Here is a 24,724-nt window from a genome sequence, read left to right as displayed (position 1 = left end):
TCGTACAGAAAGAGGAAACTGAAAATCTATGGAAGCAAACATTTACAGCTGAAAAACAACATCTTGACAAATTGAAGGCAGGGCTGAAGGAAGAGNGATAAATATATTGTCAGACCTAGTCGTACAGAAAGAGGAAACTGAAAATCTATGGAAGCAAAAGTTTACGACTGAACAACAAAACCTTGACAAATTGAAGGCAGGGCTGAAGGAAGAAAGAGAAGATCTGGACAGAGTGAATAATATGATGAACAAAGAAAAAGCAAACTTGGAGCAGATGAGGTCTGATATCCTGAACCAAACCGAGCAATTAGAACAAGATAAACGAGATATAAAGGACGAAAAAGAAAAGTTGGAAGTCACAAAGACTAGGCTACAAAAGAAGAACGAACAGGCGGAGAGACTGTTAGATGAGATTAACAGAGAGAAAATCAACATTAAAGATCTGACCCTTCAGGTTCAGAGACAACAAAACAAACTTGAAAATACCATTACCAAGATTAATGTAAAAAAAGAAGAACAAGAAGTACAGGATGACACCATCAGACAAGTGAAACAACAACTGGAAAGCAGTGAGATGAACGTACTGGCAGAAAGAAAAGAAGTGGAACGTTTAAGGAAAAATCTCAACAAGATGAAGGAAGAAGTTGAAGCAACCATGAACAGCATGAGTGGAGAGAGGGAAGTGCTCAGTCAAATGAGGATTGACATTGACAAAGACAGACAAATGATTTCGAATGAAATGGACAAACTGGAAAGGGAAAGGTCTGAGATGACAACGAGAGAACATCATGTCATGAATAAAATGAAAGTCATAGAAAGTGCACAAGTAAAACTTCAGCATCTGAATGAAAGAATGAGTGATGACATCAAACAAAAAATGCAAAGTTTACAACAAACCAGTGAAGATATGCTAATAGCGTACACTTCAATTGAAGAAAAGTTGTCAGAACTTGATGGACAAGAAGAAAATATGGCTTGTTACACTGAACTGTTACACAGAGAAAAGGAAGGTCTGATAAGTATATTGTCAGGCTTAGTCATACAGAAAGAGGACATTGAAGATCTTTGGAAGCAAAAGTTTACGACTGAAAAACAAAACCTTGACAAATTGAAGGCAGGGCTGAAGGAAGAAAGAGAAGATCTGGACAGAGTGAGTGATACAATAAACAAAGAAAAAGCTAACTTGGAGCAGATGAGGTCTGATATACTGAAACAAACGGAGAAATTAGAACAAGATAAACGAGATATAAAGGACGAAAAAGAAAAGTTGGAAGTCACAAAGACTAGGCTACAAAAGAAGAACGAACAGGCGGAGAGACTGTTAGATGAGATTAACAGAGAGAAAATCAACATTAAAGATCTGACCCTTCAGGTTCAGAGACAACAAAACAAACTTGAAAATACCATTACCAAGATTAATGTAAAAAAAGAAGAACAAGAAGTACAGGATGACACCATCAGAAAAGTGAAACAACAACTGGAAAGCAGTGAGATGAACGTACTGGCAGAAAGAAAAGAAGTGGAACGTTTAAGGAAAAATCTCAACAAGATGAAGGAAGAAGTTGAAGCAACCATGAACAGCATGAGTGGAGAGAGGGAAGTGCTCAGTCAAATGAGGATTGACATTGACAAAGACAGACAAATGATTTCGAATGAAATGGACAAACTGGAAAGGGAAAGGTCTGAGATGACAACGAGAGAACATCATGTCATGAATAAAATGAAAGTCATAGAAAGTGCACAAGTAAAACTTCAGCATCTGAATGAAAGAATGAGTGATGACATCAAACAAAAAATGCAAAGTTTACAACAAACCAGTGAAGATATGCTAATAGCGTACACTTCAATTGAAGAAAAGTTGTCAGAACTTGATGGACAAGAAGAAAATATGGCTTGTTACACTGAACTGTTACACAGAGAAAAGGAAGGTCTGATAAGTATATTGTCAGGCTTAGTCATACAGAAAGAGGACATTGAAGATCTTTGGAAGCAAAAGTTTACGACTGAAAAACAAAACCTTGACAAATTGAAGGCAGGGCTGAAGGAAGAAAGAGAAGATCTGGACAGAGTGAGTGATACAATAAACAAAGAAAAAGCAAACTTGGAGCAGATGAGGTCTGATATACTGAAACAAACGGAGAAATTAGAACAAGATAAACGAGATATAAAGGACGAAAAAGAAAAGTTGGAAGTCACAAAGACTAGGCTACAAAAGAAGAACGAACAGGCGGAGAGACTGTTAGATGAGATTAACAGAGAGAAAATCAACATTAAAGATCTGACCCTTCAGGTTCAGAGACAACAAAACAAATTTGAAAATACCATTACCAAGATTACTATTAAACAAGAAGAACAGGAAGTACAGGATGACGCCATCAAAAGACTAAAACTACAACTGGAAAGCAGTGAGAGGAGCGTACTGGCAGAAAGGAAAGAACTGGAACTTCTAAGGAAGAATCTCAACAAGATAAAGGAAGAAGTTGGAGCAAACATGAACACCATGAGTGGAGAGAGAGAAGTTCTCAGTCAAATGAGGATTGACATTGACAAAGACAGACAAATGATTTTGAATGTAAAGGACAAACTGGAAAGGGAAAGGTCTGAGATGATAATGAGAGAACATCATGTCATGAATAAAATGAAAGTCATAGAAAGTGCACAAGTAAAACTTCAGCATCTGAATGAAAGACTGAGTGATGACATCAAACAAAAAATGCAAAGTTTACAACAATCCAGTGAAGATATGCTAATAGTGTACACTTCAATTGAAGAAAAGTTATCAGAACTTGATGGACAGAAAGAAAACATGGCTCGTTACTCTGAGCTTTTAGAGAGAAAAAAGGAAGGTCTGATATTTTCAGGCCTAGCCATACAGAAAGAGGAAACTGAAAATCCATGGAAGCAAAAGTTTACGACTGAAAAACAACATCTTGACAAACTGAAGGCAGGGCTGAAGGAAGAAAGAGAAGCTCTCGACGGAATGAATGAGATGATAAACAAAGAAAAAACAGACTTGGAGCAGATGAGGTCTGATAACCAGAAACAAACTTACTCATTAGAACAAGATAAACAAGATAAAAAATATGAAAAAGAAAAATTGGAAGTCACAAAGACTGAGGTACAGAAGCAGAAACAAAACATTTATTGTCTCCTTGATGACATGAACCAACAAAAAGAACAACTGTATGAAATGAAGTCAACTACAGAAAGAGAGAGGGACATGTTTTTAAATGTAAAGAATCGAATGAAAGGAGAACAGTCTGAACCAACAATCAGAGAAGATTGGCTCACCAGTGTTATGAACTCTATGGGTAGTCTGAGAGCAAAACTCAAACAGGTGAATCAAAGTACACATGAAGACTGTAGAAAGAATATGGATAGCTTAAAGCGCACAAGTGGAGCTCTACTTGGATTGAATTCAATATTGGAAGACAAATGTGCTGAACTTGATGAACTGAAAAATATAATCACTGGTTATCATGACCTGATACAAGGAGAGAAGAAATACATGGTAACAATTACTTTTGACAAGGCAGTACAAACTGAAGTTGTAGAGAAAAAATGCCTGCAACAGCATTCTGTCAAGAAACAGGATCTGACTAAACATAAAGAGTTTGAATGTGAGAGGGATGTCCTGCAGTCAGATGTTGCGAACCAGACTGAAGATTTAGAGCATCAGTGGAAGTTAAAAGAAGATAAAGGTGATCGTGAAAGAAAAGGTAAAAACTTGAAAACCCAGAGGGATAGCCTGCTGATGGTAGCAGAAGGAGAACTGGAAAATGAACTGAAACAGAAGCTTGTAACACTGTCCAAGGTGGCGACAGAGCAAGATCATTTCACAGATGAGAAAATGTCAAAAAGAGATCGTTTGCAAAAGATCTGGTGGGACACTAAAATGAATCGGAAGGAGATTGATCAGATGAAGTGCAGTGGTCATGAAATGAGAAAAAATCTGGAGAAAAGAGTAAAGGTGATCAATCAGTTTTTGAAGAGAGCATGGTCAAAGAAAGAAAAAGAACCATTGGAGAAGACAACATTGGAACAGGTACTTACTAAGAACACATGTAAATGTGAGTGGGAGAGAGACCACAAAAGACTTGATGAAAAATATGCCGAGCTCCATCAAGTTAAGGTTCAGATGCTCAGTGAGATTGAGAAACTCCGTATCAAAGAACGTAAAAAACTTTTTAGGACGACAACTAGCAACAAAGCTAATCAGACATTCCAGTTGGATATAACCACAGAAAATGAAGCAGTGCAGGCAATTCAACAAGTGTCTACCAAAACACATCAAGAGCAGATGAGGATAGAAGATACTAAAACATCTTCTGAGACATCCAGTGGGCTACTCTGTCAGTTCTGGCATTACTGCTGTCGTTGTTGCCGCCCTTGTTGTGCCTGCTGCAAGCAAGTGTGTCCAGAGGAGAAATAAGAGACAGGTCTACGTCTCTGTAATATATCTATTTGGATGATTCTGGCATCAATTTAAAGTACAGCATTTCTACTTTTCTCAAATAGGTATTATACGTAAGCACTTGTAATGCAAAGATAACATCTGAACATTTGATTTGGATTTTTTCATTAGTATGTATCGCAGTCTCAGGAAATAGTTCTGTTTTGGCAGACACCTGAAACACTGAACATTGTCAGGTTTCCGAATTTAAAAGAATTGCTCAAGTGATATCAAACTACTCTTTTGACACTTTTTAAAATAATCATTAATACTAATAAAATGTAAAGTAACTCTAAATGCCAAGGTATTTCTGCAGATCAGAGTAGATACAAAATGTGTGAGGTTTGTGTGTGTCACAATTATTTTACCTTTACTCCCTTTGTTTGCATATGTAAAAAAAAAAATTCTTGATTATGAAATTAAGGTTTAATAGTGTATTTGAACCATTTTAAGAGTGAGTGCTGTGGAATATTATCATAATGTGTCAAACTAAGAAATCCACTCTCGATTACAGAAAATCTTGATGCTGTTAAATGGATTTCTTTCCCTTTTTGTTGTTGTTATTGTGTTGGTTTGTTTTTCTTCTTCTTTGTCTTTCTTCTCTTCTTTTCAATATTCAGTTGTACCTTGCTGTGGTGAAGTTATTTAAGAAATCTAAACACAATATTGAATTCAGGTAAAAAATAAATAAGTAAAAAAAAAAGTTGAGCCATAAGACAGCTAAATGAGCCTAATGAACCTAAATGTTGAAAGGTTCTGGAGAGGGATAGCTCTGCTTTTATGGTTAAATCTAAATACACAAATCATTTATGTTAAATCATTTAATTATTTGAACAAACTCTCCTTTGTCAAATAAAATTATCCACATTATTACAACATTTATCTGTCAGTGTATTTATTTATTTCTATCACAAGCTACCTGTTATTTACATAAATATAACTTAATGGTGGCACACCTAAATATAACTTAATTTAGACTAGACAATTAGTCTACTGATATGTGCTACTATTGTACTTGTTATATCCTGTTTCCTAAACTTTTAATTAATCAACTTGTTCACATAGTTCAAACAAAAAAGATGTTGTAGGACCTTGTAGGTGTGTCTTTTTCATAAATGTCAAAATAGGAAAATGTTTTACTGTTTTCACCTGTTATGCCCGGCTCATTTAGGAGCATAACCAAGAAGGGAGGTCCACACATCGACCATTTAAAGAAACCAGATTTATTAAGGATAACTCAATTCAACCTAAACAAACTAAAAAATGTGAAGTCAGTGGTGTGGTGTAGATGTTGGGTGCTAGGAAAATGGAGCCAACTTAAACTACATGTACAGGAACTGAGGCCTTAACCAAACACAACATACAACCAAACAAAAATCAGGTTGGGTGCCTAAAAGTGACCAGGCTTCCAGGAGGGCTGAGATAGAGAGGCCATCTTGAATTTCCAGTTCAATCCATTATGATACCCATTTTCGTGTGTCTGGCTTGTTCCAGCTCTCTGCAAATTGAGCAAAGGCTTAAGATGGCACATATTGATGAATAGGCCTTTCATCAATCAATATGGCACTTCAGATTTTCTTTAATACCCGCCTCCACAATACGTGTACCAATTTTCATGAAAATCTGTTCACCAGATTCTGAGGTACGTATTTTTTGTATTTTCTGGCACCCCCTAGAGGGCAGGATCAAAATGCTTTGGTAGGCTTACTCCCTGTCCCTGTCACGGCCCGAAGATATGGACCAAGTTTTATGGTGATCGGACCAATGGTTAATGAGTTATGGCCAATATTAGCTAAGCCCTGCCTTTTGTGAATGTTGACGGATCTTGCCATCGCCAAAGACAAATAATAACAATAACAATGTTAACAATGTTTTCCATCATTTATTATTGTGTGTAGTTGTAATTGTCCATTGCTTATCTCTACGCATCAAGGCATCAATCAATACTTCTGCTGAAGACATCTGATGTCTCCTGAAAGCCCCTTTCATCTGGCTCACAAGGAGAAAATGTGAAAGTCTCATGCCAAAGTTAACAACAAAAGGATGAAAGACACAATCTCAATAGATGTCTTCATGAGTCAGAGCAGATTTATTGTTTAAGTTTGTATCTGAGAACGTGTGAAGAGCCCATTTCTTTTGCCATACCCCTGATTATGATTTATTAGACAGTAATGAAGATCAATGTCCCACATCTACAATCAATCTAGATATAATTAAATAAATCTATAATTAAATTTGTGTTAATATCTACAAGCTAATACATTACAGACCTCTACACGCTCGCATGCACGCACACACGCACACACACACACGCACGCACTCCTCATTCAAAAATGACTGAGGAAAAAAATGCAAATAATCCACAATAATGCATTACCGAGCAAGACCATACAACAACTCTGTAAAAATGTCAGTCCGACAGGATGTCTGACTGGATGTCCCAAGTGATCATGGGCAAGTATAGATGATCAATTTGACATGCTTGTACCAGACCATGATCTGCAGACACATCCCCGGATCTGTCAGCCATTCAGGTGTGAAACAGACAAAAACTGCTGTCTATGGTGTTACAGGGTTCACAGTTGAGCCAAATCTCAAAAAGTCACAACTGGAGGTCTAATGGATAACACTGTCTGTGCACTTAGACTGTGGACATACATGATGTAACATGCACCAACATTAAAACAGAACACATCTGTTTGTAACAAAAACTAAAAATTCCCCAGTCAAAAATAGCATGAAAACAGTCATATTTTTTCAATTTTGCAAAGTCAGCTAATCAAATTTGGATTGTGAATACAGCAGGTACTGTGTTATCTCACCTGAACTGCCACATATACTTTAATTACAATATTTTACATTTGCTTTGGCACAAAATTCACAACAATTTGCAAAACTCTGATGGCATATGAAATGATATGGTATGACATGACACACTACACACTTTCACATCAGTTTATCTGAGCATCTGTACAAATTATGTTTATTACTGAATTTGAATCATTGTTGATTTTATAAATAAAATGGTGATTATCAAAATATTCTGTCGAATAATAACAAATTTTCATCAAAACAGTGATAATTTGGTTAAGATTATACAAAAAGTGATGAGAAACAAAAAATGTGCTATGTGGAAGTCAGTATTTGATATGATACAGCGTAAGGATGATTCAGTAATCTCTTCTCTGAAACTGATAGGAGGTGTTCTCAGGACTGGGCATGTGATGGACTGTTCACTCTGTATGTAAGGACAGCATTTTGTATTTAAAGGGAAGAATTCAGAGAGTTTTCCTCTTTGCATTAAAAGACTTGCACACTGAAATTATTTGGTGAAAACTGAGCCAAAGAAATCATAAAACACTCTAATAACTAGTGGTATTTTCTTCTGTCAACATCTTAAACGCAAAATATTAAAGCAAAAGACTGTTACCAGCTTATAAATGCTGGAAATCTCCTCAACAGCCCTGAGTGATGATAATAACAGAACATGACTCATGATTTCTATTTCTCTGTAGACATGTTTCAGTTGTCTCACTGGTTCTTGTCACATGTAGGACATCCATCACTGACTGTGTATGTCACCACCTGAATGAATAAAAAATATGTTTGAAAAATGGGCACCTCTCATCAGCAAAAAATATATCAGTCATACACAAGTTTAAATCATGTGTGTAGATCTAAATCATAAAACCATCATTCTAAACTTTCAACCAGTTCTATTCATTTTTCACATACATGTTAAATTGCTCAAAAAGCCATGCTCTCCTGTATTGCTAAGTCCAGATTTCCCTGGCAGTCATTACAGATCGATGTCCTCTTCCACAGGAAGCTAGAGGAGATAGTTATTATGCGTCGAGCTCTCTGGCAACATAGTGAGATCACTTAAGTTCTTGCCATGACTTCTTGTTTGCGTCCCTGTTCAGGAACAGACCTGGGAGAAGAAACAGAGACAGCGTCTAGAGGATTGTCACCATGGTGTGTTTCTCCTGTGTCTGGTGAGGGGGCAAACAGTGGCGAGGGTGGTGATGTTCCATCATCTATTGTGTGTAAAGACACCACCTGCAGTAGGTCATTGTGTGTCTTTGTGGTTCTTTTGTTGTTACCTTTCTCTTTGTCTTCCTCAGTTCTAGTTTTCCTCTGTTGATGGCAGCTGCTGAGTGCTTTCAGTTGATTTAAGTCTAAGTTGGGGTAAGAGGCTGACTCGGTCATGGATTGGAGGAGTTTGTCGAGACTATCTGAGCCATTGTTACACCTGCTCTGGCTGGCCTGGGCTACCTGGCACAGGAGATGGGTGTGCTGACGGAGTTGGGTAATTTCTCTCTCTGTGGCGACATTCTGCTTCAGCAGCTCCTTGGTTCGTAGCGTGATGGCCAGCAGGCCCGACTGGTTCAGGATCTCGGCTGTATTGAGGAAACGGCGTTGGCGTGTGGACGAGCTGTCTGGAGCCAGGCGACATGGGCTGTGAGCCGTGGATGAAGAGGGAGATGAAGAGGGAGGAGAGGATGATGAGGGGGAGTCAGAGAAAAAAGGCGGTGAGGGTGTCTGGGAGCTGGAGATGGAAGGTGAGCCCACGTTGTCGGAGCCCGAGTTCGGTTGGCAGTGGTAGGACTTGTGTTGGGTGGTGGAGGCTGCATGGCTGGGTAGTGGAGAGTGAGATAGGATGGGAAAGGAGCTGTGCTCTCCTCTGCCTTTATACTGGGAAGACGAATGGACTCTACCCTCTTTTTGATGCTGCTGCAGCTTCAGGAGGTGGCTGGTGGTAGATACAGCCTCCCTCTTCTGTTCCTCAATGCAAACTCTCTTGCTCCGACTCTGGCCTTCACTGCCACTCTCCTTAACCCCCTCCATCCATGTGGTGGCCTTGCCCTCATGGCTCTCCTTCCTGGGGTGGGGGGCAATACGAGGGTAAGAATTCAGGATGGGCAGGTATGAGTTCTTGCTACTGTGGTTCTGGTTGCTGCGGCTGCCTCCTGTCTTAACATGACCTGGAGGTGCAGCTTGACTGGATGAAGGAGTTGGGGTAGTGTCGGAGGGAGCAGGTATTACTGGCTGTTGGATCAGTAAGAGCTGGGTGGGTGCTTTGGCATTGGAAAGGGTGTGCCAACCCCTGCCCCACGCCAGGTGCCCATGCAGAAGTTCTTCTGGTCTAGACTGTACCGCCAGGAGGTTGTAAACAGGGTTATATGTAAGCAGCAAATAGAGACCAGAGTAAAGGAGAGAGCAGAGGATGTGGAGGAAGTTAAAGTCATAAAGAGATAAGTAGCAAGACATAAAATAACTGAGGCAACAAGACCTGAACCAATATAGCAAACAATTCACAAAAATATTGACAGAACATAGCAGTTAAACATTTACAAATACTTAACAATTCTTGTACCATGTTACCCCAAATCAAGTCTCACAGAAAGTGCTCCAACAATTATACCAATTGTTAAAAGTTTATTTATTTATTTATTTATTTTAAGATTGCTGTTGTTTTGTTTATGCCTACATCTTTCATAACCTGGTTCAACTTGGGGCAAAAAAGTCCCATGATAAATTTTAATTTCAGTTATCATTCTAATAAATTACTTTGATTTGCCCCAACTATTAACTATAATGTCATCATTGTACTATTGATATGCTTTCCAAATATACTGGGGATGCACTAACACAATTGCACCTGTATAAAATAGAGAAATAAATCACCACCTCTCCAGTACAGTCTCAAAAGATATTTAAAGCAGTTATAATGGATATCTTTATATTAAAAATGGATCAAATGACTATCTAGTAATGGATGTAGTAATGTATGGTGTAATGTGAAAAGTGTACCTCACAGAGTATTATCACACATCCAGCTTTTTAGTGTTTTTCAGCTCATTGTTTTGGTTTACAGCAGCAACAGACAGCTGTTTTCAGTGAAAAAGCTCTGTACTTTCAGGAAGAAATACCAATATATATGTATATATATGTATATATATACCAATACTCCTTCCAGTGTCTTCAATATGAAAATCTGCTGCCTTTATATCACAGTAAACTGAATATCTTTAGGTTTTGAACTGTTGCTCAGACCAAACAAGACATGAGCGCTAAGGCTGTGTGCCTCACTCTCTCCCTTCTTCTTCTCTGTCTCCTTCCTACCCGCCCCCCCCTTTCCTGTTACTCTATGCAGGTCCTCCCACCTCCAGAGCTGTAGTCTGGATCTGCAACTGCAAACCACCTACTGCTCCCATGATCCTGTTTAACACCTGCTGCTGAATTTTACTATAATTAATAATAATTATTATCACTGTTATTAGCTTTCATTATTACTTTTATTAGTAGGAGCATTACAGTTACCATTACATTACTTTTGCTGTTACTGCCACTACTATCACTATTATTAATATTACTATCATTGTATTGGCGCTATACAAATAAATGGTTACTTGACTTGACTTGACATGAACATGTGACCTTGGACTCCCAGAAACTGTGATGGACATATTTCACCTTTTCTGACATCTAATAGACCAAATAATGAATTAAAACTAAGATTAAACAAATTACAAAATAATTGCTAAATTAATCAACAATGGAAATAACTGTAACAGCCCTAAACTACAATATATTGTACAGGTCTTTGTGTCCTTACCCAGTGGTTGTTTGTTAGCTGTAGTAAGTAGTTATTAAACAAATGTTTTGTAATATAATTTGGCCTGCTATTATACAGTAGTTATGTCGAGTTCATTTTAGTTTTTAAAATTATATTGCAATGCTAATCAGTCAGTTGAAAAATTAATTTATGTTTGTGATGTGTCAACAACTAACAAAGGACACTATTAAGAAACAGTTTAATAATCATGTACTGACTGCTGACTGAATGTGTTTTAAATCAGTTACTCAGTCCTTGATCAACTGCACTTCAGTCTCTTTAGTCTCACAGTGTATGAGACAACAAAGCAGAATGTCTAAAAAAGCAAGTTGTGTGTGTAACTGAATATCTCACCGGCTTGACTACCAGGTTTTTGATGACGTAAATGGGGGTGAGCTCCTCATAAGGAGGCATGTTGTGGCCTGCAGAATTCACACTATTGTTGTTGTTCAAGCTTTTGCTGCTCTCCCTGTGAGTCTCACTCACACTGCTGCGCTGGTCGTCTACATCAACAACAAACACAAAAATGAACCACAAAAGAAAGTAAAAACTGAAATATTACAATGACATAAGTATTCAAACCCTTTGCTGGTGAAGGCTACACAAAATATCTGCGGCATTGAAGGTTCCAAAGAGCACAGTGGCCTCCATAATTCTTAAATGGAAGAAATTTGGAGCAACCAGGACTCTTTCAGAGCTGGCCGCCCAGCCAAACTGAGCAACTGGGGGAGAAGGGCCTTGGTAACAGAGGAAGTTTCCACACAGGTTCTCTGGAGCTCAGCCAGAGTGACCATCAGGTTCTTGATCACCTCTCTTAACAAGGCCCCTCTCCCCCAAACCTGCAAAAACCAAATTAATTGCATCATGAAAGATAGAAAAGCATTCCCATTTTTCTGTGAACATGTTTTAATTTAAAGAAATCCATACATCCAAATGGACCTTTACTTACCTGAGTACCCAGAGTCTTTTTCAGAGTCCTTCTCTGAGTCACAGCACAGCATGTGGTTGCTCATGTCACCCATTCCTGATTGCTCCATGTGGGCACCACCCTGGGATGCCCGCAGAGTGGCGCTGTTACTCTTATCCTTGGCATTCTTTGAGGCGCTATAAGCAGCCCGCTCCCCAAAATGCCCCTGTTCCTTTGGCATTCAAAATCTCTAAATATTAAAGCAAAGAGATACACAGACTTGATTATTAAAGACATGTAGATTATTGGGTTTTTTTTCGATAGTGTTGCAGTCAAGTTTAGCAAGTTGAATCAAAGCATTTTTGCATAAGCACAAAACGTCAGAATCATTATCATAACGCAATATTAACACAACAGAATCATTAATCTGGAAACACCCAATAACATAATATAATATGGCTTCCAAGTGGAAGTGCTAGTAAACATACAAAGATCACAAATGAAAGGAAAAAGCAACATAAAGTGTCTCAGTAAGGTGTTATTCCCTCATTTGGCATTTTGATTAATGGTGGTGGAGAGCGCTGTGTAACACGTCACTTCAAAATCTCGCATAGGTGTTCACCTGGATTGAGATCTGGTGACTGTGAGGGCCAATATATAATCATATTATTATATCATTTTCATCCTCATCATCAGTGAACCCTCGTGCCCTTTGGATGGGGGCATTGTCGTCCCATTTCTCTTTTTCAGGTTTTTCCTTTAATGTGTCTTCTGTCTGCAGGTTTTCCACTGTACTGAGCTGAGTCAGCTTTCTGCTGAGTACTGGATAATGGTGTCAACTTCAGGCACATTTACTATGACACTTCACCCATTATTTCACAAAAGGCTGGTCCATGAGGCTCCTGCTGATAGCTCTGTCTGTAATTTGGCATACAGTAAAATAAGTGATTAGGAGGTGGCAAGCATTACAGTATGGAGGTAAATATTTTTGTAATTTAACACTGAAAGGTCTAAAACATATGGAGAGCCACCCCCTCTCTCCACATGGACATTAAATGTTCTGACCCCATCCCCACACAAACTCATCTTTTTAAACTGTCTGTGAATGTTCTCATTCGTCCAGGTCATTGTTATCTCTCTCTCAAATTAAATCGAAGGCAACTGGACTTGTATTTGTCTGTGGAAGACGTTTCGCCTCTTATCCAAGCGGCTTCATCAGTTCTTTTTAAAGTTGCTTTTAGCTAAAGCTCAGCTCTGTCACTGATGCTTTTCGCCCTCCTATTTTGCTCAGCTTTTTTCCCTAGCGTATGAGTGCCTTTAAAAGCTCTGCATAAATAAAAAGTATTATTTTTAATGTCATTATTACAGCATATACTGTATGTGCAGTGAATCAAATATACAAATGTATACAGTATATGCATGTATATATTTATACACATTAAATAGATATTTGTGTTTATCATCGCCTTTTGTCTTTTTAATGTTTTACTATATTTGTTCTTTTTTTTTTTAAAGTACATTTTTTGGGGCTTTTGTGCCTTTATTGGACAGGATAGTATAGAGAGACAGGAAATGGGGAGGCAGAGAGAGGGGGAATGACATGCAGTAAATGTGCGATTCGAACCGGGGCCGACTGCAGCAAGGACTGTAGCCTCTACATATGGGGCGCCTACTTAGACCACTGTGCCACTCAACGCCCCTACTATATTTGTTCTTGATCTTTTCTGCCTGTTCTGTTTTAATATTTATTTCATTGTTTATATTATTTTTGCTTAATTTAGTTTACTTTCATTGAACTTTGTAACGTATGTTTTGTCCTATACAAATAAAATGGTTTATTTCTCAATATCATTACTAGGGGTCCCAGCAGCAGCGAACCCTATTGTCCCCCAAGGTCAAGGGTTTGAAACCCCACATGGCCCAGAAGCCCTCATCAGTCCCCCATCAAAAAATTCAATAGCAATTCATACATGTGGTATTTAAATGCTTGTGAGCTGCTTAGACCCTGTTAATTGCTGCTAGCAGCTATATTTAGGGGTCCAAGCAGTGAATGCTGCTGGAACCCTATTGTTTTTGTCCTTGTTAGCTTTTCCAGCACATCCACTGACTGATAATGAAAGTTTGCTTCACTGTAACCTGTGGTCAATTCAGAAGTCCGTCACTCTATATTTTTTCATCAATTAACTTCTATATCTCCACAAGTTTTCATTCAAATTGCTACCAAAATGAAACAGACATTTCCCTAGATGGTACATATCAAGTGTTTTCAAACAGTGTTTGGATCAGACAAACGGTGAGTCCTCAGTGATATTGATAATGTTGTTGTAATTTTTACTCTATGCACAACATTTTCTTTTTTGCTCTGTGTTGGATTCAAAGTCACCAAATTATTTGATGATACTTCTGAAACCAGTAGAAAGATGTGTAATTTTTTTTTAGGACTAAATACCCGGTTTGGCTGATGTCATTGCCTCAACTTGTATGAAGGCATGTGCTTTACCCAGTGGCCACAATCAGTAAGTCACCTTCTCTGGGATATCAAAGTCAACCCCACTTGGCTTAAGTTCTGCTTCAGCAAAAAATTCAATAGCAATTAATTAAATGCTTGTGAGCTGCTTGGACCCAGATAATTGCCACTAGCGGCTACATTTATTATTTTTCTTGCTCAATTCAGTTTTGATGAAAGGGTTACTGATTATGTGACAAATATCACAACCTCTGCAGGATATGTGGTCAGTTTGCCAGTGATGCAAGAGAAGACTGCAACTTAAGAGTAAACTAAATCTGCATATTTTACAGAATATTGCAGTAGACTGACAGGAAACAGGCAAATGATGTACATTTGAACAAAGTATTTACACAATGTAACTGAATGTTAGCGATAGTCAATTGTAAAAGTGAAGACATGGTTTTCAAACTAGAAAAAAATGGGGAGAATCGTTTTTCACTTAATTGGACTTATTGGAATTCACTGTCAAGTTTTTATGAATCACCAGATCTCTGAGAAGGATGAGAATTTCAATAATTGTTCACACCACATCACTTGCACGTGAATCATTCACTCTCACTCACTAACTGTAGAACTGAGCGTCTTGATGGCACAGTGCTGCTATTCGTCCTGTCCTTAGAGAGTGTGGACTTAGCTCAGCTGAGCTCTGGTACCTACACTTCAGTGCTGCACCTTACATAATATGACAAAATTATTTTTACTCAAAAGGTCCATGAACAGACTTTTTTCAGGGGAAGAAATCTCACTGGCAGTAAATCTAGCAAAATATCAGTTATCCAATCTGTAATGCATATTAATAAATAAAGCAAAACTTATTATATTAGCCTCTGTTTATTCAGAAAATCCACAGAAGCAGTGCTGTTGTTAAACTGACTACAATAAATCATGCCCAATTCAAGTGGCAGGTGGGTCCTCACATCTCCACAAATGTCAGAAAAATTTTCAAACAGGAATTATTTGAATAAAATCGACCACATTAAATGTAAATAGTTACTTTCTCACCTGAAATGGTTATTTCCTCAAACCTTTTTAACAGGTTAGGTTAGGTTAGGCTTAGGCACGGCATATAAGTCTGATGGACAAGCAAAAGCAGACCTGTATGCTGCTTTGTCCAAATCAAGTCCATCACCCACCTAGTGACCCTGAGAACCTCCAGGGACGCTGAATTGGCTCCAGTGTATGCAATACTTGTTGCCTGATTTTCTCTGTTTGTATATGCTTCCGTATTTATTTTTTTAGCATTTTGAATTTATTGTGCATTTCCACCTGAATATTTGTGCTTTCTATGTTGTATGTACCTTGCCCTTAGGGACAGAAGATGATATACCATCAGCTCTACTGAAATCAGTCCAGATTACAGACTGTGTTCGATGTCTGCAGCCTTTGTTTAGTCTTTTAAAAGGTATGAATTTCACAGGAATTTGTAACTTTATTGTTTTTACTCCAAACAATCGTTCTCTCAGTGGAATATGATAATGTAGACAGCAGATTACCCTATTACTACCTACTCATGTTGAACATCTTGGTCAAAAAATAAACAAGACTTAAATGAGTTTTTATACAGAACAGAGCTTGTTTCCATCTTTCAAAAGAAAAAAGCCATTATACAGTTCACTATACTAGCATCAGCATCCCTGACCACAACTGGTTTCCAGTTACAATGACCTTCCTACTGGAATAACTGCAACACAAACTGAAGTTAAGAGTCACTTGTGCCTTTGAGGGATTTCAACATTCTTCTACTAATATATTTAATAATACTTGTGAATATTTTTATTTGTGTCTGTATGCATGTTTGTGTTATTGTTTGTGTTACTGGCCATTCTTTACTGCAATGATGCATGAATAGATCTCCTGCAAGAGATTTGACCTTGATGAGACTGAATAAATAATAATGATAGATAAACTAAGTATCAATCTGAACAATGATATGGACACATATGGTTAAAATACTTCAATAAGTACAATGCAACAGTAAAATTGTTTTTTTTCCTCATTAATAGGCAAATTAAATGCAAGGTGCTCTCAAACTGGATACATCTACTTAATATGTTCATGCTTGTATTATGACATAGCACTTTCCAGATGTGTTATAGTCAAATGTGAACAGAAAACAAAGTTTAGCTTCTCCCAAAAGGACCTTGCACTCCCAAATGACAGGTTAGGATCAGCCTACTTCGTGGACAATAGACTTCACTGAGAAATTTCATTCTATATTAACTGTGAAGTTTATGTGATTATGATCAGGTGTTGTCCACATATCCACTGCTACTGAAAAACAATCCACTGTGTAAATTTAGAAAGAAATGTAAAAAGTGCAATGAGCATATCTGACAGAACTGTGACCTCTGCGTCAAGTTTTTGTCTTGCTACTTCTTAGACATTATCAAAGAACAGTTCATTTGTGGCCAAACAAATAGTTTACAGGACCATGAATCAAGTAAATATACTCACATAGGAGAGGCTGTTTGTAGGCTACTTAGTTGAGAAACAATAGGTTAGAGTTTACAAAAATTACTTTTCTAACTGTAGAAATAAACAACAATTATTTAAAAAATATGATACAATGAACATCATATAGTGATATTATTAATTATATCATTATTATTACTTTATGAACTCCTGGTAGCACTTACACTATAAGCTCCTGTAGGAACAGTAATATGAAAAGTGTGTGTTTTTTGTAAACAGTAAAATGTATTAACATAGTTTAAATAGGAAACACACAACACTGTGATCTATGATGGAGTTGATGTAAATAAATGGTTGTAGGTTAATGATTTTGAGTGGCAGTGTTCGTCATGTGTTTTGCCTCAGCCTCCTGCAAACATGAGGGCATGCACATTGTGGATGAGGGCAGCAGGAAGAACTTGATAAATGGTACCTGGAAGCATTGGTAGCAAGTCCCACCCTCAACATCTAGTATGTAATAACACTTGCTGCCCACTAGCAAGTGAAAAAAAACACCAAGCCTGCCTGTAATCCATTTCACTGCCCAATTTTCATTAAAACATACAAACATTGTTACGGCTGTGATGACAGTACAACAGAACTGCTGACCAGGACATATTAAAGTTAATCTAAGGAACAGGCTCATGTTGGACATTAGCTCACTGGACTAAAAGTTGAAACATTTGAAAGTAAGTAGCGTATCAATACAGTTTGTCTCACCTGTCCGTGTTTTATTCCCTGGTTGAGAAAAAACGGTTCACTTTTTACCAGAAGGAAAACAGAGCATCTCCACAACAGGGAAGCAACGCCTCTGAACTTTTAGAAACTAATAAACTGATACACGGTGAATCTGTTTGTTACCGGAGCGTCCGGTTCTGGAAAACAAGCAGCCAGTCCGATCATGTGACTGAAAGCATCCATGATGTTCATTTGCGTAGCCACGCCCCGTTGTCTAAATATTAATGAGGTGTTCAGTGCGCTGAACAGCTCGACAGTGACGTAACGACGTGGTTTTGGCAAATCTCTGCGGAGGCCACGTGTTTAGATGGTAATGGCTGACAGGGTCCCACGTGAGCGGTTGATTTTGGTGCTAGTATGATGTTCTTTTAATTGCTGTTGTAAATATTTAAAGCAAGTGAAGAAAGCACCAAACTCAACCGTAGTCGATGTCAAAATAGCTTTTTTAAAAGTAAATTACATGTAACCTACATCTGTGCACCAAAGGAAAAGCTATTCACATTTGGCTTGATTGTGATTAAAGAAGCATAAAAAACAATCCGTATTATTATCAAATTACAGTGGCCATGAAAAGACACCCACAACGCCGCGCGCGCAACGCACATCACACACACATACACAGCACACACCACACACATAATATATATATAACACACACAAATGGGAGGACAGAAATCTATGTCACTCTACAAACGAGGTAAATCGAGCCTCATTTCACTCTTTGATTTACAAGACAAGTCAGAAAAGACCGAATTACTGCCTGTGCAAGAATGGTGTTTATCAATACGGAAGTTTTTTTTCTCTAAGAGGGAGTTTATAGGAGGAGCAACAGTAAAGATAGCATTGCGTACCAGCGGCCGCTGATATAAATTGCCGCTAACCTCACCCACTGTGACACAGCAATTCAAAATGAATTAATCTTTATCTAATTCAAAACGTCGTTAATCGATAATACAAAATATCACTCACACTAACTGACTCTGTCACAAGTGAAAATTCTATGTATATATACCTATGGTCATTCATATTTTGGAGTCCAGTCAGATGCAACGGGTTACATTAAAGAGCACTGCAGTCTATTGGTATAGAACTGATTTTACAACCAAATAAGAGCGGTGTGGTCTGTGGTCGACACGTTCCGCTTGCAATATCGCGAGCGACAGCACGCGAGGGGCCGGTTATCAACTAGCCGCATTCAGGAAAGACGGACTTTAATACCAATACCGGAGAAAATTAATTTTTAGTTAAAAGAGCAACCCTACTATGGACCGATGTCAAGTCCAGGTCAACGTTCACGTATCCCTAAAATTGAATAGGCCAATATTACCACAGCACAGTTGGACCTAATTGATATATGGTTCCCAAGAAATTCTTTAACCTAGACTATTCAATTTACACCCGAATAGGCAGGGCTAATCGATGAATTGTTTCTGACAGATAAACACAATCAGTAATTAAATGTTTGTGATCGATTACTCGGCATGATATTTCATGGGGTTTCTCGTAGCTGACATGTTTTTTTTTTTTTTTTTCTGGTAAAAACGCCGTCTTCATAGTGAACAGCTGATGAGTGCCTTTAAGGAGACACAGCGAACGTCGCGAGACCTCCATTGTTCTACCTGTATTCCCTACGGGTCTGAACGCAACCTAGGAGACAGTGGATGTGTGGGCAGCACTGTGAGACGGGCGGGTGGAGGCGATGTCGCTCCCTCGACAGCACATGTTCTCCTGCTGGGGGCGGTGTTTGAAGAGTGCCGCATGAGGCTCCCGTGTGTGTCGAGCGCAACCACACTGCAGCTCCGCCGCTCTTGACCAAACAGCAGAGATAGAGACGCAAATGTTGCCTGTTACGTAGAATGTAACTTCGCACATCCTCTGAAGTTCTCAACTTAGGAAAGTCTCCGCGCTTGTCTATTGTGGACATTTATTAGACTGCTTACATGCCTGTTTGGCATGTTTTTACTGAAGAGTGGCACTGTATGTAATATGCTGACAGTTTGAAACTGAAAGCTTCGTGTGATGTGAATATCGCATAACATGGAGATAAAAAAAAAAAAAATCAGATTTCACTCTTACGCTTGGATGTAATCTAATTCACGAATCCCAATATGGATGAGCAGTGAACACTGATGGCTTGTGTTCAACATTCATGGATTAAACATGGGCTACATCATCGTCTGATATTTGTCCAGAAATGTTTTGTTCCTAATCCATCCTTTATTATTTCCTCTCTTTGATGCACGAAAAGCTCCTATTTGACAATAAGTGACAAAATACCAAAATGATAGTTTCATTGCTAAACAGCAAAGTCCAAATGATGCGGATTCTCAAACCACACGCTGGTATCTAAGAAAACTACAGAAAAACCACCTCACTCAAAGCAAAAATCAGCATTTATTTGTTCAAGTAGTGTATGAGAATGGAACTTCAAAAACCTGCAGCCATTTAATGGGTGATGCCACAAAACTGAATAAAAACCTTCAAAAATATTTAGGAAGTTCTGCTTTACTGCTCCAGATATTTTCTTATTTACATTAAGCAGACCATTTACTGTTTATATTATCCACTGGTCAGACACTTTGGATAAAAAGTATCCACTTTGACTGCAGTTTGATGTCATTCATCCAAGACCATACCGCTGAGTGTGAAACTACACGTAGCATGTTTTTACATTTCCAAACCAACCACAAAAATACAGTAAATGTCCCTTTCATGTGAATAGAGACCATTTATAGTCTAAATGCAGCGGGAAACACCTGGACACGTCTGCACCGCACTCTGATGGAATCAACATTCTCCACAAAAAGTTGTTAAATAAACTTTTTGTCACACCTTTCATGTAACCACACCCATCCAACACAGTTGCTTTTCCTGCTCTCAAACATTAGGTAATCAAGCCTGATGTGTTTCTTTATATGGGACTGCAGATAATTGCAGAGGTACAAAATCACCTATACACAGTGATGAGCCAAAACAAAGGACACATTTGTGAGGCAGAGGAACTGGGAGGAATATAAAACCAGTGTGCTGTACATGTGTTCAATGATCTGCAAAACCAATGTATACATTATCAGTACATACAGAATATTAGTTGTCTGTTTCAGATTTAGCCCACAGTAGCTTTGGAAAGACACCTGGGCATATTATTATGCCAATCTGTTTGGCTATGGCTGTAGTAGCACGTAACAGCAAGAAGACAACATCAGCAAGGCAAAGGCTAGTGTGGCAAGGCAACAACCAGTTATAAATCTGCTCTCTGCTGATCTCGGCTGCTGGTAACTCTGCCGTCTACAGTTAGGACAGAAGAATTAAACATGTTCAAGGTGGGAAAATTGCCCAGCTGAGGGCTAGACTAACAAAACCTTTCCTGTTCGCAAGAAAACATTATTACCTACCGCTACTTTGATATGCTTTATACTAACAAGTGTTTGGTATCGGTATGAACTAATTGACACCAAAAAGTGAGGAACAGACTTGGCACCTACAAAGAGCAGAGAATGAAAAGAATCAGGACACCATGAGTGTATTTAAGACAGTTAAAAAGAATATCGAATTCATGGGTCTTTCAGAATTACATTCATAGACAAGTAGAAATGAAAACAGTTTAAATAGAATAAGTGTAACTTGAAAACATACATTTCTTTCAACGATTATGAATTTCCTTATTTGAGACCATTTGTGAAGTATGTTCAGGGTGGAGGAAAAGATGAGGGAAAACAGCAAGTTAGAAGTAAAATCTTACAAGATAAATACAAGACAAAATAAAAATAACGAAATTTTTTAAAAACAAGCATATTGCGGTAAAGCGCCTGTGAGCCAACGCAAGATTGAGCAAGTTTTCGCTCCAGCTCCTTATTATGAGTGACACAAAACAGTTGTAGCACCAACAATATGTTGGCGTGCGGTTCATGTACAAGTATAACACCCAGCATTGCAATTCTCAACGGTGCACCCCAACTGGTTACCATTTAATGTTGATTAATAACAGATGGGAAGAACTGAAAAATAACAAAAAGACACCTTTTCCAAGATACACATTGCAACTCAAAAAACAAAATCTGAACAATGGACCATGTTCATGATATACACACCTCGCTGGATTTTTTTTTTTTTTTTCAGCTGTTCAATCAAATCTAGTGGGTACGTTCCAAGTCTGAAAAAGAGCAACAGTTTGGATGCACTGGAGCCATTCTAAGTATTTAAAAAAAAAGATGACGGATAGTCAGTGGCCAGGAGAACTCAAACTGGTAAAAATCTCCAGGCAAGTTAAGTTTAGCATGGTGATTATTATTTGAGGAAAACGGCTTTCACAGGAAGGCTACAAGATAAATATATCATAGGTTATGAGTGATTAGCTTTGAATGCAAAAAGGGTGACATTCCCAAATTAGCACTTCTCTGAAAGTTATACGAAATCAGTTTGTGCTTAGGCTAATTAACTTAAAAAAACTCTTATCAGATAGTGTGCCCAAGTATTAACACCAAAGTTTCAGTACAGATGCCAAAATGATAGTCTCTGACATGTTGAATACATTACTTTGAGTGTTTAACATCTGTTTATCGTTCAGTAAAAAAACAAACAAAGCCAAAGTTCTCAAATGTAAATATGCTGTTGGAAACATTAAAGTAACAAGAATGATTGTTGAAATTAAATAATTCTAAAAACTGGCAAAATGTAGAAATTATTCAAGTCAAAAAAAATCAACAGTACTTTAGTATCTGACAGTATTTTCAGTATTCATATGATTTCCATAACAGGCACAATTTGGTAGGGTGACACCAATCAGAAACTTTCAGCACATTGATGAACATGGGGCCATCTGAATAGAATGAGGTCTGCTTATATCATTGAGTACTTACTGAGCCTCTTAAATCACATCGCTGTGGTGTGTATTTTGCTGATCAAGATGAATTCAAACGTTGTTCAAATTTTTAAAAAAAAAAAAAAAAAACAAAGAAAAAAAAAAAAGTTAAATAACAAACACCTTGTGCATTAAACAATATTCCCAATTCCCATTAATTCTGTGTCGCACTGATGAAGATTCAGGTCTGAGGTGAAATCATATACAAGTGATTGTTCATTGCATACAGTTTTAAAAAGGACAGCCTCTCTCGTGCGGCCTTTTCTTGTTTCCGCGTTTAGTAAAGCTTCTCCATGAAGACACTTTGATCATCATGTGTTATAAATTCATTCTGTTTTCCTGATGCATGTTGGTAAAGTGTTGGATAAAAACACCAGAGTTTTGGGTTGGTGCCCACATATTTCTCACCTAACCCTAACAAACAAAAATAAATGACAAAAAAACAAACAAACAAAAGAAACAAAAATCACTAAAAAACAAAAACAAAAAAAAAAAATCGACCACACCTAAACAGAAAAACACCAACAAAACTGCCAACACTTCTTCCTCCCTCACTATAACGTCTTATCACCAGTGTAAACAGCTAATTCTGAAGAAGACACTTTGAAACATCTGAAAAAGCTACTATGGCTTCTCATAAGACCAAAAAAGGACAATGTTAAAAATACCGATGGTTTACAGTCGGAAAAAGCAGCAGCAGCTGTTTATAGGCCACCAGAGGGCTACAGCAGAGTCCTGATTGTGTTGATATTGTGCTGCGACTAATGTGAAAGTACTGAAGTCCAGTCTGATACAAGTAAGCCAGGGTGGCCAGACTTTGTCTGTAGTGGTTGGATGAGGGGTTTCTATAGCAGAAAATATGGCCACCAGCTGAGCACTTAGATTCCTGCAGGACTAAACACTCATTACAGATGACGTTCTGGCCATCAGTTGTTCATGCCTCTTGTCGTTTTTTTTTGCGTGCACGTTGTGTGGTGTGGTGTAGTGTTTATGTGAAATACGTGTCTGTGTGTGTGGTGGTTGTGTGGTGTGTCCGTCTGTCTATCTGAGATGCTATCCACTCTTCTTATGCTGGCAGAATTAGGAGAACCGGGGGAAATGTGCTTTGCTGGAACCGGATCCTCCATCCCAGAACTATTATCTTGTGAGAACAAGACAGCAACAAGTCAGTTGTCACATAGACCATAAACCCAGAACTTGATCGCTGGACATGGTGGATCAGGCTGTGTCAGTGTCGCCTCCCAGACATGAAGTTCTACCCACAGTTAGAGGATACTACACTTGTCTGGTGAAGTGAGAGTATGCGTGCTGCGCTGTGAACTCTTCATCAACCAGTACACGAGTGTCTGCCTGATGTCACTTGTGGTCTGAAGAGGGGGGTGAGCTAAGACAGAAAGATGGCTAAAATGGCCATTCAATTACCATACTGAGTTTAGTAGACTTAGTAGACAGGGGTCTGTGATGGAAAGCTGCATTGTCATATTACAGTGGCCAAGAAAATGAATGTAAACTCTTTGTGAATGACCTTGGTATTCTGCATGGAACTTCTCAAAATATTATCTGATCTTCACTAGGTCAAAAATGTGAGGACCAAACACAGTATCCCCTAAGCTAAAGATAACATGTGTACAATTAAATCTTTTGTGTCTTTATGAACACAGCCATTAAACATTCACCCATTGCTGGTGCCAAGAAGTAAGGTGAACCTTTGCGATTTATAACGGTTGAAACCTCATTTGGCAGCAATAACCTCAAACAAGAGCTTCCAGTAGCTCCTGATCAGACACCTGGCCAACATTCAGGAGGAATTTCGCGACCATTCTTTTTTTAATAAGTCAAAATACTCTAACCCACCCCCAGTACCATCCCAGTGGTGTAGCATGGTCGTGCAACATCAAACTGATGGACAGGGAGACTCGTACAGGGTTTAGGCGAAAGCTGAACAGAGAAATACAGAAGATTCAGGAGCGCTCAGGACCTCAGATCTGCCAAAAGGTTCCCACCCATTATGACAATACCCTAAGCACACAGCCAAGACATCACCAGCAGTGGTTTAGGACAACTCTGGAATGTCCTTGAGTAGGCCCACCAGAACTCTGACTTCAACCCAATTCCACATCTCTGGAGAGACCTGAATGTGTCATTAAGGTCCTCATCCAACCTGACAGAACGCGAATCTTCCCTCT

At 38.4% G+C, this 24,724-nt stretch overlaps 2 protein-coding genes across 3 annotated transcripts in view; one reads left to right on the top strand and one right to left on the bottom strand.

Moving 5' to 3' along the window:
* Positions 1–102: 102 nt before the first annotated feature.
* Positions 103–5,323, top strand: LOC111234510 (myosin-9-like). Its single transcript, XM_022762650.1, has one exon. It carries the CDS (start codon positions 242–244, stop codon positions 4,430–4,432), a length of 4,191 nt encoding a protein of 1,396 aa, XP_022618371.1. The 5' UTR covers positions 103–241; the 3' UTR covers positions 4,433–5,323.
* A 536-nt stretch (positions 5,324–5,859) lies between these two features.
* The window catches only part of LOC111234525 (CLOCK-interacting pacemaker-like), a 22,684-nt gene continuing 3,819 nt past the window's right edge, over positions 5,860–24,724 (bottom strand). For both annotated transcript variants that reach the window (XM_022762671.1, XM_022762672.1), the window contains 3 exons: positions 12,022–12,229; positions 11,427–11,575; positions 5,860–9,604 (listed from right to left, as the gene is read on the bottom strand). In XM_022762671.1, the coding sequence (XP_022618392.1) occupies positions 8,336–9,604; positions 11,427–11,575; positions 12,022–12,220 (1,617 nt within the window). In that variant the 5' untranslated portion in view covers positions 12,221–12,229 and the 3' untranslated portion in view covers positions 5,860–8,335. The remainder of the gene's footprint in view (positions 9,605–11,426; positions 11,576–12,021; positions 12,230–24,724) is intronic.

Source organism: Seriola dumerili, unplaced genomic scaffold (assembly GCF_002260705.1).
Source record: "Seriola dumerili isolate Sdu_G_001 unplaced genomic scaffold, Sdu_1.0 BDQW01000449.1, whole genome shotgun sequence".
NCBI lineage: Eukaryota > Metazoa > Chordata > Actinopteri > Carangiformes > Carangidae > Seriola > Seriola dumerili.
The sequence above is the reverse complement of the archived record's forward strand: the minus strand, read 5'-3'. Positions and strand labels throughout refer to the sequence as shown.

Excerpts from the sequence above, each read along its gene's own strand:
- LOC111234510 (XM_022762650.1), top strand. The coding sequence starts at position 242 with ATGATGAACAAAGAAAAAGCAAACTTGGAGCAGATGAGGTCTGATATC.